At 39.4% G+C, this 21,123-nt stretch overlaps 1 protein-coding gene across 3 annotated transcripts in view; it reads right to left on the bottom strand.

Annotated features, from left to right (window-relative positions):
• The window catches only part of FBXO11 (F-box protein 11), a 75,527-nt gene that overhangs the window by 28,359 nt on the left and 26,045 nt on the right, over positions 1-21,123 (bottom strand). The window contains exons 2-5 of one of the 3 annotated variants that reach the window (XM_030498827.1): positions 8,659-8,786; positions 8,455-8,536; positions 1,834-1,978; positions 378-507 (exon numbers count right to left, since the gene is read on the bottom strand). In XM_030498827.1, the coding sequence (XP_030354687.1) occupies positions 378-507; positions 1,834-1,978; positions 8,455-8,536; positions 8,659-8,786 (485 nt within the window). The remainder of the gene's footprint in view (positions 1-377; positions 508-1,833; positions 1,979-8,454; positions 8,537-8,658; positions 8,787-21,123) is intronic. The other 2 variants (XM_030498828.1, XM_030498829.1) reach the window with 2 other exon arrangements.

The following is a 21,123-nucleotide window of genomic DNA, read 5'->3' as shown; positions in this document are numbered from 1 at the left end:
CATGCACACTAGTTTAGTAATATATGACAGCAACAATATATTTGAAGTTTATTTGCAAACCACAGACCATGACAATCTCTTCCACAAAATTACCATGATGCAAAACATGAGGAAAACCCAAGATAGAAGAGCTGGATGCTCAAGCGCTCCACTTTACCGTGATATGTCTCCCTTAAGTGTTCCTCAAACCAGGAAGTAACTTCAGATAACCCCCTACTGCATAACACAATAATATGGATCTCTCCCTACCTCCTCAGTCCCATCATCCAAAAGACTAAACCCAAACCAGTTACTAATATCAGCCACATTTCAAAAGTTGAGGTTCTTACTTGTATAAACCATCTTTAAATTGGAATAGAAATGAATACTACTGTTACCAGTTGCTGAAAGCTTTCTTTCCAGGGATTTGGGTGTTCATATTCTTCCGGATTAATCTGATAAAATTTTCCAGGTTCAGGATGCATCATGGGACGAGTGTACTCAAATACTTCCATATACAACCTTTTCCTGAGCAGAAGTGTCAAGCAGAAAATAAAATTAATGTATTTCTGATTACTTTTCTGCTTTAATATAACACAACAAACGTTAAAAACTGGGTTTTCTGAATAGCATTTGCCAGTCTGTGACAATGAATTTGACCAAGATCACTACCAAACACTTTAAACACTTTTTTTTTCCCCTCTTACACTGACTTCTGTGTTTTTCTAAGAAAAATCCTGACATATGTTTCATGATCCAAGCAGAAGTTTTCAACATATAATTGCCATGACAAAATTTAAGCAGTTAGTTACACTGTTTGTGGAATCAGATTCTAATTGTATATTAACTACAGCATTACTTTAACACTTAGTAAAGCTAATAGCATAAGAATAACAAAACTTAAGACAAAACATGCCACCACCTCTTCCTTACCTCGCCAAAAAAAACCTGGAAAAAAAATAAAATGCATTCACAGAGAACAAACTATGCACTGTATTTCAAGAAGAGTTCATCAGTGGACAGATTACAGTGGCTTAAAAAGAAGAAAATAGCACACAGCAATTGGATTCTTTTGATTGGTGCCAGAACACAAATAACAGCAGTGTCTGAGCCTGCTGATATTAAGTGCAGACTTACAGGATTGCACTGAATCTCAGAAGTTGTAATTCACCTGACAAGACATTCCCCAAACTGTCTTTAGGACAGTAAAAGACAGAAAAGGATAGGGGGGAAGGCATTTTTATGATGTTATATTGAAATATTATTCTTATTCTTTTAGTTTCATTCTTTATAAAAATAAAAGCCTAAGAAACATGTGTTATTTTTTCCCTTATAAAAAAAATATAAATTTAGATCCCATTTATCCAAGCTCTCAATAACCCATGGGTAGGATGGATTCATATGAGGGAAAAAACAGCTTGAGCATCCAACCATTAAACCAAACAAAAATCAAACCAAACAAGCCATCTAAGTAACACTAGATAAAACTTGCATCTTACATTAAGAAATGTATTGATTCTTTTGCATCAACACAATCCCCACAGAAGCCTGAAAAAGGTTAAAGAGGGGAAGAAAGAAAGAAGTAGCTACTGAACGAATGCCTCACTGATTTTCAAAACAGCCATTATTTTACTAGTATCTACACTACCAGACAAATAAAAGTTTTACTGCTTAACACAGATAACCAGACATTCTTAAGTAACAAATAATGCTTAAGTAAACCAGACGTATTAAAATACAATTGGTTTTAAATCAGCTAATTGCAACCAACATATCAATTTTTCTATTGTACTGACACTTCATGCAGCACATCTAGTTTTTCCTCAAGATAATGAGCAATAGCATTTCACTTACCACAAAATGGGATCATTAGCCAGCTCACTGAAGCGTTTACACACACAAGCTGCTCTACAGAGATCCTGCTCCAGCAGGTAGGAGAAGATCTTTAGAACCACTTCATCTGGCAACTTCTCCTGAAGATACTGCTCTGCAGGTGCTGCTAATGAACAGTTATCTATGTAAGATCATTGACATACTTAACCAGTACAAATCCCAACTAAAACAGATCATCAAAATGCCATCTGAAAGGTTCCCATTTAAAACACCAATGATCTCAAAGCAGCTTTTTTGGGTTTTTGAAGTATATTTTCATCTAAATCTAAAGGCATAAAAGAGGCAAACAGTTGACTCTGGATTCAGGTAGAAATTACAGTTTTCCTGTTTCGAAAATGTTTAGTTCACCTTTTCTATTGGAGGAATCAATGTGCATACAATGGCAGACATTAAGAAGGCTACTGTGCATGTTCCAGAGATGTACTGGCTCTTCACTATTAGCTCTGTTGTGGCAATAATAATTAATACTAATAATAATAATTAGTAGTAATAATAATAATAATAAATCCCAACATCAAAATCTCTGCAAATGTTTTCAAACGCAGAAGAGTTTACTCAGAAATAGTGACCATCTCAAAGAGCTACTAGTAAAATTTCCTTTTCTTCCACGATGAACATGAGGAAAGAGGAACATCTTCTGGGATGCAGGATGGGATGCAGGAAACCAGAAGCCAGCAATAGTTTGAGTCTCCTCCTTCCACTTGCTCTCTTTATACTCTCTTTCTTTCAAAATGAAAAATCTAAGCCAGAGGCAGCATTAGCCTTGCCAGATGTATTTCTTGAGAGAGGACTGAGAAAGCAGCGTTCCTGTATCATGTGTGGTAACGTTGGTGCATTTCATTAAACTCCTGCTCTTGGACACATGCATGCTCTACATATGACAATTCATATAGGGAAACCCCCATCTGCAGTTAATGTACTCCCGAGACCCTTCTGTGGCAGGTATCCTCACAGCAATAGAGGTCTCTCTGCACAGGTCATTTGTTTGGTTGTTGTCTTTAGAATCCTTTCTCAGGCAGAACTTTCCAGAATGGCTTCCACAGTTAGAGGATTTGCATGGAAGACATTAAAAGCTCCTGCTACATTCATAATGCAATTACATCCATGTAATGCTCTTTGCATTATTCAGTTTTTCCTAGAACATCTGAACCTAGGGAGCAATAGAATTGTGATTCTGGCTTCTACAGACTACTAAAGTGACCCTCAGAAAGACAACCTACTAGATTTGAGGGAATAATCATTCTGAAAAATAGTTTCCATGTGAGATGCCACCAAAAAAAAAAAAAAAAAAAAATATATAAGCCCCAAGTCTTCCTTGGGCAAAGCAGCATGAATAACCATGGTATTTCCAGCTAGAAGAGAGTGAAGATATGAACTGCAAGGACCAGAATGGTGGCTGTTGTGAAGAGGCTGAACTGCGGTCTGTAGACTACATCACCAGAACCTGTGTACTACAAAAGAACTGATTAAAGCTGTTTTTCCAGGGTCTTGTGCTTACATCTGTGGTCAGAGCAGTTAGCAGAAATGCTGAAATATTACTGACTTTCCAGTGACTTTCCCTGAACCTGTTCTTGCTGCACCATTGTATGAGTATCACCCTGGTGATTCACAAATACTAGTTTCCTCTCAGATGCTAGGAGGGCATTTATTCAATGGACTGATGGCTGCTCTCAACAGTAATACATCTTATGGTCATAAGCTATAGGTACAGGCCACTTCAATCCAACAAAAATCTACACTGGACAAAAAGGATAAGGATCACCATTCCACATGCCCACAGCTATGAGCTCCCAAAGTATCCTTTAAGTTGGTAGCACTGACCATGGCAGAGTAAAACAGATTATTTTTTTCCTCATCCTTACCCATCCAAACAAGTTTTTTATGGATCAGGTCCTTGTAGTTCACTGCAAACTACAGAAGTGTTAGCATAGGCATAAGGAAGGACACAGGAATGAATGTCCAGAAGCTGGCAAAGACAGTTCCCGTTGGCAGCTTACAAGCCAGACTGAAGATGGGAAGTTAGCAAAACAAATAAAAAGCAAGTAGTCTGGAAACGCCTCATGCTCAATAGACACCTCAGGAGCCCAAAGCCTGGGGAGCATATAGCAGGAGTCCATGAGGTGAGCATGGCTGGGCATCACTGAAAATGTGTTATGCACGTAATCAATGCTGGCTTTAAAAGGTCCTTTTCCATTGGAGATATAAAGGTTCTTTCCTGTGTCAACCAGGCAGCAGCAATTCATTCTACAGTCCTAATAACCCTTGAAATGCATCACAGGATAACTGGACACTGCTTCTGAATTCATCTTTTTCTGGTAGCTCTCCAGGTCGATGTGGAGATAGAGTCTTCTACTGTCTCACAAGCTGAAACGCGATGCTGTGAATGCAAGGCAGTAAATCCTCACAAGCCTTCCACGACCTGTCTTCTCCTTTTAACACACAAATCCCTGAGGCATACAATCTGATCTTCTTCCCAAGACAATCAGTTACTTCCCCAAATGAACTGCAGAATTTTTTCTTCCTTTAAGTTTATAAATGTTAGGACCTTGATTATTTTTTTATTGAAGGGGGAAGTTCACTAGTGTAGTGCCTCCCACTGCTCAACAGTTCAATCTCTAGGGCCTATTTCAAGATGACAATTGAAATCCAGATGCGCTTCCTTACTACAAAGAGTAGGGACCAACTTTGTAAGTGTCAAAAAACTTCTTGCAATTATAATAAATAGATAAAGCCAGAATAAGCTCTCCCACCCCCTGCAACTTTTCAAGTTGTATTTACTTGGAAGCTTAGGCACTGCTTGCAAAATGAAGACAGTAATTTTAGAGGTGTTTTTTATCCTCGCTCACCTTCATCCAAAATCCATAGAAATGAGGGTTTAAATTGCCTTTCTGCTCAAATAAGAAGCAGGGGTTGACTTAAGATCTCTCCACTCAAATCACTGATATAGTGATTACTAGGTAGAATTCTCCAGTATCATTTGAAAAAGCTAATTAACTTCTTAATGTGAAGTCCTGAATATCCTCTGGGTCCAAGAGAGAACTCCATGCTTTAGTTTTATAAATTCACACTTCACCTTTTGGGTATCTTTTAAGTAATCTGTCAAAGCCAACATGTTCTTCCTCCCAGTTTACAAAAATAAGCCAAAATAGTTTTTAAAGGTTTCTCTGGCCACCAAATCAGAAACTTTTATGTGCTGCTACTCCTGACGGTTTTATGCCTATTGACAAAGTGAAAGTTAAATACATACACCTGTATATTGTTACTTTAAAAAAATAGTAATAAAATTGTCCGTTTTCCAAGGAAGTGTTGAAAATAGACAAGAAAAAAAATACAAAGTGGAAGAGGTAATCACCAATCTTTATCTTTGCCCTAACATACATTGACAGTTGAAATATTTATTATTTTAATAAAGTGCTAATATACTAGACAATTGAAAATGAGAACCACAGCTGGTTACATCATTTTGTTTCCACAGGATATGTGTAAAGTTAATTCAATTTCAATTTTGACCATTTAATAAATAGAAACTAGTGATAGTAATACCAAGACAAAGGGCAGAGAAAGCTGCCTGAAAGCACCTTACCTTCTTTGTATAAAGACCAAGAATGCCATCCCATGAATCCCAAATTGTAAGTTATGTCTTGTATGGATACCTTTTATGTCCATTTTAACGGAGAACATGGAGACAAATAGCTTTTGTTCCATAAGGAAGCATTTAGTAAAAATATTTTTTTATCAAGAAGTAGAAATATGTCAGAAAATATAGCATGCAGTATTCTTGGAAAAATACCTTATAAATCAATAGGAAAAGTCAAAAATAAATTTAAAAGGCAGTAAGTTCTGTGAACTATGAGCTGTGCATGTAGCTAATGTATAGAATAATCAATGAGTGACCCAGTAACTCAGGGTTCTCAGTATCTACTGAAACTCTGTAGTTCAGAGGAAAGAAAGAAACTCTCTCTGAATTGAAGCCTTCCAAAGATGGTTAAAAGTCAACAAGAACTGCCCAAGAACTGTATAAAATGGTTATACAATGTAGTGATTTTAAAGCAAGAGAGGAAGGAACCTACGCAGTAATAAACAAAAAGGAAGAGTACATCAAATGATTAAAACCCTGGATTAGAATGACATGACAAGTGGCAGTGAAGACTGAAATACCCCAGTAAGCAGAAGCATACATTTACAATTGAGGTAACGTAAGGAAACTGTCAGAGCGTACCGAATTGAAATCTTTCCGTAAATCAATAAATACTGTATTAGCATATGAAACAAATATTTGTATCAATAAGATCTTAATGCTGTAAATGTTTTCTACAGATGTCAAACAAATGCTGAATTTGGAGGTTTACCAGCCAGCTGTGATGTAAGCAGCACAGCTCCATCATACCTATTTCTTGACTAAATTATTGGTTTCTCTATTTTTTTGTATTTAAAAATTTCTATTTTCTGTATTTCTGTGTGTTGCTTTCCCACCAAAATTCCTGCATATTCACTAATCTTTCTGACTCAGGATTGAAGAACTTGCTGTCCATCAAAGGACAGAGTTGCAAATGGCAGAAAAAATACGTAAGTATTTCAAAATTCTAATGTGTTCTTTGTGACAGTATCAGAGACTGAATTTTTTTCCCCTTACAATTTGCAATGGCAACTCTCTCTCAGTAGCATTAATTCTGAAATCAGTACTGAAATAAGGAATAGTCTTCTGTTTTTCCAGCTACTGGCTCCACTCCAGTTGGAAACTAACTGAATCCATTTTTCCTTTCATTTCCACCCAAATTTTCCTCAACTCAGAGTCCATGTGAGAAGGAATGGTTCTCCACCAACACGATCCTGTGTTTCTAGTCCCACGCTTTCATTTCATCTACAGTTCTGAAAAAAGCAGCTATATGTTCCAGATGACAATAAACAATCTCCACTGATGGCAATCCAGAAAGTCTCATGCTTACAACTCAGTCATAACAGCTATCATTATCTATGCTAACAAAAACTGTGTGTGTGTGTGTGCGGGGAATCTCACTGCAATCAATACCTGTACAAATTTAGAAGAGTATTTCGGTAACTCAATTGGGAAAATAAAAAATAACCATCATCCATACTGGGAAAAAGATTAATAAAAAATGGGTTAAGAAGGACACTCTTGTTAGATTGCAACTGGTTTGAATACAATCTGAAAAGTACAGTTATAAAATCATTGTTTACAATTCTTCTGATACTTCCAAGCTGGAGAAGCCTCCACAATCCCTGTACTTTCCCCACATGAGCTCAAAAATGTAACAAAAGAAATGTGCAGCCAAAGCGTGGAGAATTCCTTTGGAAATCAGTGTCACAGGGCTCAAACCACATACCTTCACTAAAGCAAAGACGTGAGTACAAGCATAAGGAAGAACACATCAAAGGTGAACGACCTTAAAAAAACCCCTAAGAACTGGCAAGAAAAACTGAGTCTATAACAAGAAGAGTTTGCGCAAAGCTTCAGATATCAAATCAGGAAATGAAACTGGAAGTAGAATGGCACAGGTCGATGTTCAGTTGGTTCTGGTTGTTTCAAGGATATAAATCTGAGATCAAGTGATTCTTAAACAGTTGCTGAAATTATAAGAGTTAATGGGGGGCTTGAAAGACAAAATCTACACTACGGAGAAGGTGAGAAGCCAGAAAGAGCAGACTTCAACAGAAGCAATGAAAATGGACCAAAGCCTTGTGCCAGCTGCTCAGTTTTAATTCACAATGTTTAAGGGAGACATGGACTAAAAACCAAAAAAAGAAGAAAACAAGGCAAAAAAAAACCCAAACCAAAACCCAAAAAAACTCCAACACAACAAACAAGAAAAACAACAGGAACCACATCAGTGGGAGTCTGCAAGTGCTGGTGTTGATTTTCCAGGAAGAGTGTCAGAGAGCTGGAACTAAAGAGTGTGTCAGGAGACAAAAAGAAACAGAGACTAAAAAAATGATGCAGAAAAAAGAACACGTAGGGTATGTATACCTATATGTGTGTGCATACATATATATGTATGTATATATATGTATATACATATATATTATGTATGCAAACACACACAATATAATTATACGTGCATATACTGCATATGTGTTTATTATACAATATACATATGTGTTAGTACCTAGATGTAAGTAAGTATATGTGTAATTTTTTTACTTACAAGCACACAAATTCTCTGCCTCTCTCCACCATGAGGTGCTCTAAACAATATACTGGAACTACCTCTAAACAATATACTGGAACAGCACTGCAGCATTACTGCTTCTAACAGTAGCTTGGATACATCTACACAGCACTCTGAGGAGAATAAAAAACCCAAGCAAAACCAAACAAAACCAAAACAACCCCAACCCAACATGCCTGCAACAAAGCAGACTGAAGGACCACATTCTAAAAGTCAGGTTAAATTCATGCTTCCAAATTTGAAGTTCAGAACAATTTGTAACTGGTTTTTCACTGCTGTTTCTTGGTTGGAGAACAGACAGGAAATGTAAGTTGGGGGTGGTTTGTGGGTGTGTGAAGTTAAAATGTCTCCACCCTTTCTCCCCCACTCACTTTTTTGTACAAAAAGTTATTACCTGATAAATCCTGGGACTTTCCAGATACTCTTGCACGTTTAGCTCGGTGACCAAAGTTTTCAGTAGCTGAAGTGGAGGCACCCTTTAATGAAATAAATAGGGGTTAGTTCAGTCATTAGGTGGCTTATGGAAAGTACTTATTAGCTTGATGTTCTTGAACCAGTAATATTTACTTTACAATTAAAAAACAAACAAACAAGTTACCTCCATGCTGCTCTTTGTAGGGCAAGCTGTTCTTTTAGGTAGAAGAGTTTTTCTGCGAAGTTGGTATGGACTATTTTGTGCACCAGGACCTGATTCTTCTGCAACCATATCTGCAGGTACATCATCATCTGTCAATAAAAAAAGGAAAATTTGACAATTGGGACTGATATTTTGGTTTATACCAGAAAAAGGCCACAGAAATTTTGTAGTCTGGAGCATGGGGAAAAAGTGCTAGAGCACAGAGAGCTTTTGGTGGGGAGTGGGGAAATCACAATATACACAGCATACATAAAATTACATGAGAAAGTATACATGAAATAACTTATGTTCTCATATGTACACAGCAACTATATCAAAACCTGCTTAAAAAACCCAAAACCACCAAAAAAAACCACCACATAAAACCTAGGCTTTCAGTTTTTCTGCAAGCATTAACTGTGCTAATTCCACCACCTCATCACCTCAAATTTTTGACCTAACACTACCAGTATAACAAGGAACACTGGAGTTTCAATTATTAACCAGATGTTATCAAGAAATCCTTTAGTAAACACAGCATTTAGTACAAAACTCAAGGCAGAATTTTCCCCAAACATTTCAGGAACAGCTCAGGCCATCATACAAATGCTTCTGTAAAATGGAGGCAGCTTTAAATACACACATTCTGTTTGCCTAAATTATGCTGAAAAGAGTATATTTTCTCCAAGCCCTTTAAAAAAAAAAAAAATTAACAAAAAAAACCCCCACCAAAAAGTGCAAAAAAAGTGTGATGACTAAGGTTTTTCTTATTAGTTTCAATAATGTAAAACTGATAGTCAGAAAAGCACTACTGTTCAGTAAGCAGCTTTCCTGAATATATTACAGTGAAGAGATACTGATGTAATAACACTAAAACCCACACCAAACCAACACCCCCCCAAACCCCTCTATCCTTCAAATATTAAACCAGTCTGTTTAAAACACAAAGAAAAGCAACTTTAAAACTTCTAAAGATCCCCTTCAAGATCTCAATCTCATTATTTTCCTACAGGTTGTTTTGGGTGGGGGGGTTTTTTGACATAAACTAGAAAACATTGCATTTATATGGGATGCATGCCATGACAGCCCAAGCTGCTACATCTGTGACAGCTAACCAACAAGATTCTTTAGAAAATCTATTTCAGCATCCTCCTGCTCTTTTCTGGTCCAAATTTCTCATCTACCTTAGCAGGTATTTATAAATGCCTTCTATCATAAACACTGCCAGGACATCTAAAGAGATGACAGAAGTTGGTAAAAGGATGAAGTTAGCTGGTGGCACGTGTGCCACTTCACACAGTCAGCTCAGGGCAATCTAGGAGAGCATCGTCAGCTCATTAATCCACCTGAAAACCAACCCTGCCAAAAGCACCTCCATCATCAGCCTTCAGCCAGCCCAGCAGCTACTCCTGCCCTGCGCAAGGAGGGGACAAGACCACACGACTGGAAAGAACCACCTCCCCTTTACCCCTTTTGCAGCAACAGCACAAGATTTAAGGACAGAAGTGAACTGTGAAACTTCTACCAAAAAGCCACTGCTCTCTTAAAACAAAAGAGCAACCTCCATAACTCCAGCTAGAAGCTAGTTCACCCTCACTCTCCTTGTCTGCTATATACATGACATGCCTCACTAGCATCTCAGCACTTCTCTGCCTATGAAGGCTAAGTATTTATGCATTATGGAAAAAGCCTAGAGGACAGCGATAGAGGAACTGTAGTGCATTTTCCTGTGAAGAAGTGTCTGGCCCAGCGCTGGCACTGCATGCCTGTGGAAGGTTACTGACCCCAGAGCAGACCCATTGCACACCCATGATTCAGTTGCCTAATTTTACCTGCCTCTCCATCTCCGATCAAAAATACCTGACCAATTTAACAAGATATCAGCAGACAGAAGAGAGAAGATGCTACAGGAGAGTTCCCAGCCTTCACCTGCACATAAGGGCAGAAAAGGAGCTGCGAGTCTGCCACAGTTTAAACCCAGCCAGTAAATCTGCACCACGCAGCCACTCGTTCACTCCCCGAGGTGGGATGGGAAGGAAAATTGAAAGAATGTAAACCACACAGGTTGAGATAAGAACAGTCCAGTAACTGAAGAATAAAAGAATACCAACAATAATGAAAATAATAGGAAACAACAAGAGAAGAAATGAAAGCTCAGAACACACAAACTGATGCACAATACAATTGCTCACCACCTGCTGACTAATGCCCAGACCTACCCGAGCAGCAATCGGTCCCTTCTCGGTAACTTCCCCAGTTTATATACTGGGCATGACATGCTGTGGTATGGAATACCCCTTTGGCTAGTTTGGGTCAGGTGTCCTGTCTCTGCTTCCTCCCACCACCTTGTGCCCCTCCTCACTGGCAGAGCACGAGAGACTGAAGAGTCCTTGATCAGAGTAAGCATTACTTATCAACAACTGAAACATCGGTGTGTTATCAGCATTGTTCTCAGACTCAAGCCAAAACACAGCACTGCCCCAGCTACTAGGAGGAAAAATAACTGTTACAGATGAAACCAGGGCAGGGTTCAAGGTGCTCCCCACCAGGAGGAATGCAGGCAGCCACCATCAGCAGCAAGGCTGTCTGACAGCAAAGCACCCAAACACTGCAGCACCTATCTGCTTTTCACCCTTATGTACATTTAATATCTGATACAATAATTGTGATTTCTGCTGTTACTACCCCAGAAGCATGCTACTCAGGTCTTTTGAGGGTCTTGCCTTAAGCCTATTCTCCTATTTTGCATTAAGACACAAAATGACTGACAAAACGGCTCCCCCCCCTCCACATTCTGGATGGTCAGTACAATAGTTCAGAATTGCCACACGAAACACAGCAAAAGCATAATAAGCAAAGAAAACAGGAGGAAGAAAAGAAATAAATCAAAGCACAGAATTTTGATCCCTTGGTAGATAATGAGAAGGGCAGAGACAAACCCTAGCCAGGTCTTTAGAAGTAAACCTATGGAGGCAACCAAGGACAAAACATACTACTGCAGGAAAAAGAAGGCAGAAGCCTGTGGGGGAAAAAGGAAGTAAAGGTCAGTTTGGCTGAAACACTGAAGGACTAACTAAGCAGAAATGTATTCATTTTCTTGCAGTGGATCTGTGAGGATGGCATGAGTCCCACTTGAAGATCACTTTTCTAGCACAGACGACATTCAGGGATATGCACGCATTCACTCAGATTCACGGCAGGTATCAGAAGAATTAAAGTCGTCTTTTTCTCCATTGAGTGGCAAGAAAGATGAGAGAAGGGCACTGGGGGAAAGCACAAATCCACACAGCAGGCAGGAAGCAGAAGGCTGCCCAGGGCACACGTGCCAAGGTGCCCATCACTGCCGAGCAGTTCTGGCCTGGAGGCACCAGAGAACATGGAACGTATCGTGACAGCAGCTCACGTATTGTGAGAGTGGCTCACGGGGAGGAAGGTGCCTCAGGAACCAAGAGCCTCCAGCCTGGCCCTGCCTAAACCTGCTAATTACACACAGGTAATTTCCTGGCTATAAAAGGATAAGGAGACTCAGGCGACTTAGATTACTTCTTTCTCACCAGCGGCTACACTTCCAAGGGGCTGACCAGCTGCTGCACAGATTTAGAACATTTCAGGGACATTAACAACTGATAATGTTTTTCTAAATGTGGCCTTTGTAGTTACTGTCAAGTGAAACACTATCAGAAAACCCAGGAGCCTTAAGTAATCTGTTACAGAAGCAGCCTCGGTGCTTGTTTTTAGCCTTCCAGGTGCTCCACACTGAAAGCTCTGAACAGATTGCACAGCTACGATGCTGGCTTTGAGATAAATACTTCTCAGAAGGTACTATTTCCTGAAGACTGCACATTACTTTTCCCTGCGCAAGCAACATGGCAGCACTCACAGAATGAGAACTCCATGAGCTGAATTTTGAAAACCCTTCCCTAAAAAACACACTCACATAACAGACACATGCTTGCTTTAAAAGGTTCCGTATTTCAAAATACAGAACCTCAGTGCCTCAAAAATATTTTGGAAAACCCGGTTTTAAAGCATAACAGTATCAGCTGCTACATCTAATAACACAAATAAGAGGCATTATAATCACAGTTATTGATGGTAGAAGTATTAAAGCCAATAAACAAATTTGGAGGAGTGTGTCATATTAATATCTTCATGCAAACACCTGCTGAAATGACTGCCAGATGCTGTCACAGCTTTAACCAAGTCAACACATTTGCAGGTTTTAGTAGATTAAATTAAGCCCAGTCTGCTCTCAAATCAACATTTACCTGAATATTTTACACCAATTATACTGCATAGTAAGATAAAAGTAATTTCAAGCAAAATCATGTTTCTGGAAAATCAAAAACTTAATGACACTGACAGGTGAAACCTTAATAATTTAAGAAGTACCCCATCTGATACTTCAAAACAAGCTCATGAAACCTGACCCGTAACAGTACAAGTTTTAACACCCACAGAAGACCTGTAAGCACAAATACTTCCAGGAGGAAAAGAAAGGTGAAATTAATCTGCCACTCTGTCAACAGCTGTAAACAAGACTGTCTTGCATTTCCACAAATGCTATGGAAGTCTCTACTTTTAAGTGTATAGGATAAAGAATACATAATTAACTCTATTCTTTTCCAGGAAGAGATTGTAAGTTATGGAAGAGTGACAAAGGACTGTCAAAATAATTTAAAATACACATATACATGCACAGATCACTTCTAGATAAAGTTTATCATGTCCACACCATCTTCTCTACAAACACATGTGCATGTGGTTTCACTTCTACTTGACACGTGTTCAGATAGTATTTCCAAAAGTAGTCTTAAATATTAATGACAACTGTCATGAAGAAATAAGGCTGATAAAAGCTTGGGGGGGGGGGGGGGGGGGGGGAGAGGGGGAAGGTATTTAACACCCCCCACACACACACGCCCAATACACTCTTATCAGAAAAAAAAAAAAAAAAAAAAAAGAAAACAAGGAGGGTTTCAAGGACTAATCTGTAGAGTTTAATCAGTTTTAACACGGCGATTTCACTTTTTTGTGCTGTTTTTCTGTATCTTCCCAAAATGGGGTAGGGGAAACAAACCAAGAGAGATTTTAAGTCCAGAGAGGCAAAATGCTGGGGGTGGCAGGCATCCCCAAACAGGCACAGCGTTAGGATTGTTCCTGCAGACTGGGGGATGAAAATAGCGAGAAACATAACCAGTTTTAAAATAGAGAAATCCCTATCAGATTGCGGGTAGGTTCTAGAAGAACATCTCTGAAAAACAAAGTTAACCCATATTGAACCTATCTGAACGATGATTCATCTTGCCTATCAAACAAATTTCAACAGTAACAAGAGTTCATGAGTTCTTAAGTAGAACTGGTGCAATTTGGGAATGAAATAATGAACTATCAAGACAAAAAAAAGTACCAACACTGCCCATCTTCATGAGAAGAAAATCTGAGAAATGCAACCAAAATGTGAGCTGATCCAGCTCAGTTGCTTTGGGCAGAGCAAGTCTTGTCATGTATTTGGCAAACCATGGATAAGGCATACTGCCAACCTGTGAGATGACAGCTCCAACTACCTCACTGCTGGATTAGCTTAAAATTGGAACGGAGCAGAACAGACAATACAAATTTAAGTGAGTAGAAAAGGAAAGTACACACAAAAGAGACAGCAACAAAGGCAAAAGAATTTACGGAACAGGAATGCAAGGCAGGAGATCTGAATTTGCACAAACAGTAACTGCAAGAACATAGACATCTCCGTAACAAATTGTCAACCCAAACCCGAAGGAGAATACACCCACCCACCATTTTTCTTTAAGCAGCAAAATCTCTGGGAGTGAGTTGTTAAATAAATGTATGCATCAATGGTGTGACTGACACTCATCCTATGTCCTTGCAAACACTTCTAACAAGTGGCTGAGGCGTAAAAGCAGATACAGCAACAAAACCTGAAAGATACTGAATATAGAAATGGTCCATTCTACTCCTTGTTGCAGAGTAAGAAGTTGCTCACACCAGTAGAAGCTTTCCCATTGATTCGGGGCAGCATTAAAAGGGGTAGTTTAAATTATAGATGGCAGGTTGTTTTTGAAAGCAGAGACTATTTTCGCTTGAAAGCTGATTATCTCTCTGAAGAGAAAGCCACTAGAGCTAGGAACACCACCCCCACATCCCCTAAAAAAGCCAAAAAACAAACGCCAAACAACTCAAACTGAGGAAGATGACATGCAGAGACCAACATGTCCTAAAGGCAAGAGTGCTTTGGTGGTCTTTCCCTGTCAAGTTCTACTTCCCCAAGATGGACTTCAAAACAACCCAAAACCCCAAGATCCACCCCCCCAGAAACAGGAGGCATGTACATAACAACTGTCTTCATTTCATGTTTAATGTTAATGAAAAACTGGTATTAAAATAAGAAGTAGCTGCAAACTCATCTACTACTAGCACAAAAGAGACTTTAATAAATACCGTAATACATTTTAATTATCATTATGGAAAGAAACTCCGCAGTATTTTCCAAGCAATATCCAAAGCAGCTTGACTCACAAAGATAAAAATCTAAGAAGTGGTATTTCTGTAAGGTTCTGATGGCACAGGTCAACAAGAAGGATTAATCTCTGACAGGAGTCAAGGCTGTTGGGAACTGGAAGAGACCCAGCAAGAAAGAGATTTAGAGACAGCTCTCCACTCAGAGAACCAGGCTTTCAGTTTGGAAAGGGGACAGACCTAACATTAAAAATGTATGCTTAAAGACTACAGAGGATCAGACTTACTGAACACCATATGGAATAAAGAGATTCTGCCTTCTGGGAAGCAAGAACTAGACACAATAACCATTACTGACTACTAGAGTATTTTAAATATACATACCATTTCTTACTGATAATAAACTGAAGATATATAACGTTGTGCAAGCTTATTGTAATTTGTAATGGTTTACTTGAGAAACAAGATGTGGAATACCGAGAATTTTTCCTGCATTGAAGTTTTCTTACTTGAGAGTAAAAAAAAGAAATAATTATGCTTTAAGCTAAAAGGCTTTGTATTTGCATAGAGCAAAATAAACAATACACACACACACTAGGACTCAAACAGCACCTTTTTGGAATATGCATTTTAAGCTTTTAGGCAGAGATACCCAAACGAGACAGCTTATTACTCTTTGGAAATAGGTCGTGCAGTCATGATGGCCTAAAAAGAACAAGAATAGATCTCAACTCCATCTGTATTTGCTCAAAAGCTCATGTTAGTTTTACAACATGCTTAGATGTATTTTCTACAAGAAGCACAGTAATTACTCCTTTTACCTACATAGTTTCTTAAGGTTCAGATTATTTTTGTCTTATTTCTTCAAATCTAATGGAAACCAACTTTTATCTAAGAATCTGATCTCTCCCCCTCAGCACATTGTGAATCCCATTACAGCATCCTTACATAGGTCACCCAAATCAGATGGGAGAGAACACACTGCCTCAAAGGTCTGCCGGGTCAACCACCGCCCTCAAAATACCGCATGCTAAAATACAGCTCATATACACAAGACAAAAGCTTCAGTTCCTAGAGCTGGCACAAAGCAGACAGGGAGTGAAAGGAGACAACTGCAAAAGATAAACTGGCTGCAAGCCCAAACCTTGTTCCCAGCTATATCTCTTTAAAAATTATCAACCATCACAAACAGCAACTCTCATCTCAACCTCCTTCACTAGGGAGTTCATAGTCTAAAACCATCTAGCACAAAAACCATGTGTGAACATTAGTTACACACAGCTCCTATTTTCCTTTTCAGAAGCCAGGAGCAGAAAGTGATAACTAGGATTTGATGAAAAATTCTAGCTTCTTTCCATAACCACCACTCCCCAAAAGAGGTACTGAACACCATGTTAAAGACGGCATTCCTAAAAATAAAAAATACATTAACATGCACATTTTTATTAGACATAGAGAAGAACTGTGCAAGTGCTGCATGCTTGAGCTACTTGTTAGATAACTCATTTTAGAGAGGGAAGAAAAAAAAAAAAAATCTCTTTTTCTTCGAATAAGCAGTTCTAATAATCAGCACCAGCATGTTTCAAACAATGGTTCAGATGAACTAGAATGAGGATATAGTTTTATTCCTTTGGTATTTTTTTAAATTATCCTGTTTTCCCAAACTGATGATACTGTATTACAGCATCATCTATAACATTTAGCAAACTAATAAACAAATCTCCAGGTGGCTGCTTTGCAAGTATTTGATTAAGAGAATTTCCCTTCCTGCTTAATAGGCAGCTTGACTCCTGCTCTGCCAAGCTTTCATTGAGAAGGGACAAGGATCCCTTTTTGGGTGCATTCCTCATTAATAAAGCAATACTCTCAAAGCTGTAGCCTTGCTGCATGATTCCTTGATGCTACAATTAAAAAGCTGACCAAGTAGATTTTAAAGGTTCAGGAATATAGAGTATTTAAGAGCCTTTCCTATGTAATGCTTAAGAGCCTTTCCTCATTACATTTCCTATTACATTAGAGTGATACTAAAGAAAATAGACTTTATTACTACAAGCTGATTTATTCCACACAATAGATGGAATAGATATTCCATCTATTCTGACTACCAACTCAAGTTTCCAACTAGGACCAATTTAATTAAAATTTCTACCTGGTCATATCGCTTCATTTGTTAGAGCAGGTGGGTTACCAGTCTCAAAGGTCATCCCCCTCTTTGGCTGAAACACAGCAACTTTAAGGGCTTTAAGATGACAGAGGGTAGATTTAGATTAGACAAGGATTACAGGAAAAATTATTCCCTGTGAGGGAGCAACCTGCTCTAGTGGAAGGTGCCCCTGCCCGTGGCAGGGGGTTGGAACTGGATGAGCTTTAAGGTCCCTTCCAACCCAAACCAGTCTGTGATTGTATGAACTTCCATCTCATTAGAACAGCATAGCCAGTGACAACAATAAGAACTCACTGTAAGAGGTTAAACTATTCCTATTTCATTCTGCATCACAATTGACCAGAAAAAAGTTGCTGTTTGTAGAAAGTCCGGACACCAATAGGATGAAAAACAGCCTCCAAAACTTATGTATTGGCAAGAGGGCAGACTCTGGCTGGGGTCAGCTGAGACAATTAAGTAAATTAGTTTTATGGAATAGCCATTAAGGCAAACTGGTATTTCCATCTTGTCTGACAGCCTGGCTCAGGCTAGATAACATTTTTTCCTGAGAAAAATGTCATAGCTAGCATATGTAAAATAAATAGGAGATATTTGTGAGGCTAGTTTATCTAATAAGCAGAGAGTAGCGGAGCTATGAAGCAGAAAGCTTGCATTCTTTAATTAGAGTAAGTCTGGATATTCTTGATACTCATGAACTCCAAAGAGAATGAATTAGAAGTTTCCAAATTCCTGGTTTTATTAACTTCCGGTGACAATTATTTCAGCCTAATCTCATCCTGCGTGAGTAACTGCCTTTAGCACTGCTGGAACTAAAGAATGAGCATGACACTCATTTTCTCTCTGTCTGAGTTTCTGGTAACTTTGGAAAAAAAGAAAAAAAAAAAAAAAAAAAGAGAAGGGGGTAGGGAGAACCCACAGTATAGAAATGAGTAAATTCAGTGAGAATGCTGAGATTTCATTTAATGCATCTACAATTTACATTTCAAATTTTCTATGGTCTATAACCATTTGCAGAGATTTTCTGCGATGCATGGGAAGCTAAGAGAAACATGGCTCCCTTTGAAACGACAGCAAAGTGTGTGTAATAAAACAACCCACATAGCTACAAGTCTCATTATGACTAAACACTATTGCAGCTATTCAAGCCTAACTCTTGTAAAACAATCTCAGGACACAATCATTTCACCAATTTTTCAGGAAATGAAAGCTTCCCACAGATTCTCTGCCATGAGCCACATCTGCAGAGCACTGTTGTAGAGGCAGAAAAAAAGTATAACGTATCTCCTGCTACTAAGAGTAGTAGCAGATTTGGAGATGCTTGCCACGCAAAGCCGTCTGCCTTCTATGGACTCTCCATCAGAAACTACCGACATCTATCAACACATTGGACCAGCTGGAACCTAGTTATGTCAAGGAGCAGTTTTGATACACTAAACTAGGAATTTCCTAAGGTTCACCAGAATTAAGAGTTAGAAAAGCCTATCTTGACAAGGAGAGACAGTCACAGATCTATCTTGCAGTGGCAAAAACCTAAGGTGAAGAAAAAGGCAACAAGATGAAAGGTCAGAGAGTTCTTTTTGTGGTGGAGGGCGAGAGGGTACAGTCAGAATTATTCCCTCCAAGAAAGAAGCAAGAGCAGGAACGAGCACATTAACAGTACTGTAGAGCTTCCTGGGTTTGTCTGTCATTCTTCTCTTTCTGTATCCTACTATTATGTCACATCAGAGGAAGAAAAATAATAGTAATCAAGAACCAGAAACCATCAACTTCAGAACTTTATATGATTTAATGTAACTAGGAAAAGAGAGGATCACCAAGAAAATCTTTGATTGATTCTTCATTTTTTTCATAGATCCTAGATAACACTTTGTCATAGCCTTCAGAAACGATACAAGCCAACAGACTACAAAGCATAGTTTTTTGGAGAACACTGGAATAGATGGGCAAATCAAGGGAGGGGATTCTCCTCCTCTACTCTGTTCTGGTGAGACACATCCCTCCTCTTCCCACTCCCCAGTCCCGCATCCAGCTCTGGGGCCCCAGCACAAGAGGAATGTGGAGCTGTTGGAGTGAGTCCAGAGGAGGCCACAGAGATGATCAGAGGGCTGGAGCACCTCTGCTATGGAGACAGGCTGAGAGAGCTGCGCTGGTTCAGCCTGAGGAGAAGGCTCCGGAGAGACCTTAGAGCAGCTTCCAGCGCCTAAAGGGGCTGACAAGAAACCTGGAGAGGGGTTTTTGGCAAGGGCCTGTAATGACAGGACAGGGGGGAATGACTTTAACCTGACAGAGAGGAGATTTAGATGAGACATTAGGGAGAAGTTCTTCCCCATGAGGGTGCTGAGGCGCTGGCACAGGTTGCCCAGAGAAGCTGTGGCTGCCCCATCCCTGGCAGTGTTCAAGGCCAGGTTGGACACAGGGGCTTGGAGCAACCTGCTCTAGTGGAAGGTGTCCCTGCCCGTGGCAGGGGGTTGGAACTGGATGAGCTTTAAGGTCCCTTCCAACCCAAACCAGTAACGGGTTCAAACTTAAACAGGGGAAGTTTAGATTAGACATAAGGAAGTTCTTTGCTGTGAGGGTGGTGAGGCACTGGAAGGGGTTGCCCAAGGAAGTTGTGGATGCTCCATCGCTGGCGATGTTCAAGGCCAGGTTGGACAGAGCCTTGGTGACATGGTTTAGTGTGAGGTGTCCCTGCCCATGGCAGGGGGGTTGGAACTAGATGATCTTAAGGTCCTTTCCAACCCTAACTATCCTATGATTCTACGAAATACATACTGTTCCAAGCAAAGTTTCCAAGCCATGTTCAGCTGCAGTGGCACTTTACTCTAGCCATTAGTCTAGGAAGCGGCAGACCAAACAATCCAGAGGCAGAAAGCTTGACTTTAACTTTGACAGACAGCTGGGAGGAAGACACATCTGGAGCTAATAATACTCACAATTTTGGATATCCAAGTGCATGTCACTTGAAAAAGGTAACTGTGAACTACAAAAGGTAAAATATGAATTCTGCTACCTCTTTCGGCTATTTCTCCTAAGCTATTATTACAATGATATTAAATATACATGCCACTTTTTCCTCCTGCCCAAGTACGACAAGCAACACTTAGATAGTTTTTCTAATATTACAGCTAACAAAACACACAACAAAGAAAAACCCCAAAACCAAACAATACCCACCCCCAACCATGAAATGACACCATGCCAACTGCCAGCATAACAACAATGTGACTAGCAACAGTAAACTGAAATCTTCAATACACTACAGGCTGAGGAGAAAAACCCCAACTCATTAGATCCCTCCAAAATACCGTTCCTCTATTCACCAAAAGACAACCCCCCCATTACAGTACACATTTATTTTTAACCTGCCTTTTAGCAAGGCTGTTCAGTGATAATTATGCCAAAACATGTGCACATCAAAAAAAGAAAGCAAGCCTTTACTGTCCTTGATCAGTCCGAAGTATGTTGAATCTAACGTACTTTGTAATAAGGCGGAATTTTACAAGACTAACTGTGGCAAGGTTTGCATACACAGAGTCACACTTACCTGATCCTTACTCTGGAAACCTTTCTAAATGACTGTTCCTAATATTCTATTACTTGAATTACCAACTCCGAGGTGCCTGACAAGAGCATGAAAGCATGGCTCTGTTTAGCTTCAGGGAAATGACTGTGAGAAAATAGTGTGTGGAACTATAAGCAAGCACTGTCAGGGTGCGAGAAGAAAATGCTTTGTTACTCATTACTTTGCCAGCATATATGTTATTAAGATGGGCTAAGAAAACTGTCATCAAACTCTTAACAGTAGT

This window comes from Strigops habroptila, chromosome 10, assembly GCF_004027225.2.
Source record: "Strigops habroptila isolate Jane chromosome 10, bStrHab1.2.pri, whole genome shotgun sequence".
NCBI classification, from domain to species: Eukaryota; Metazoa; Chordata; class Aves; order Psittaciformes; family Psittacidae; genus Strigops; species Strigops habroptila.
Note: the sequence above shows the minus strand (reverse complement) of the source record. Positions and strands in the feature narration are given on the sequence as shown.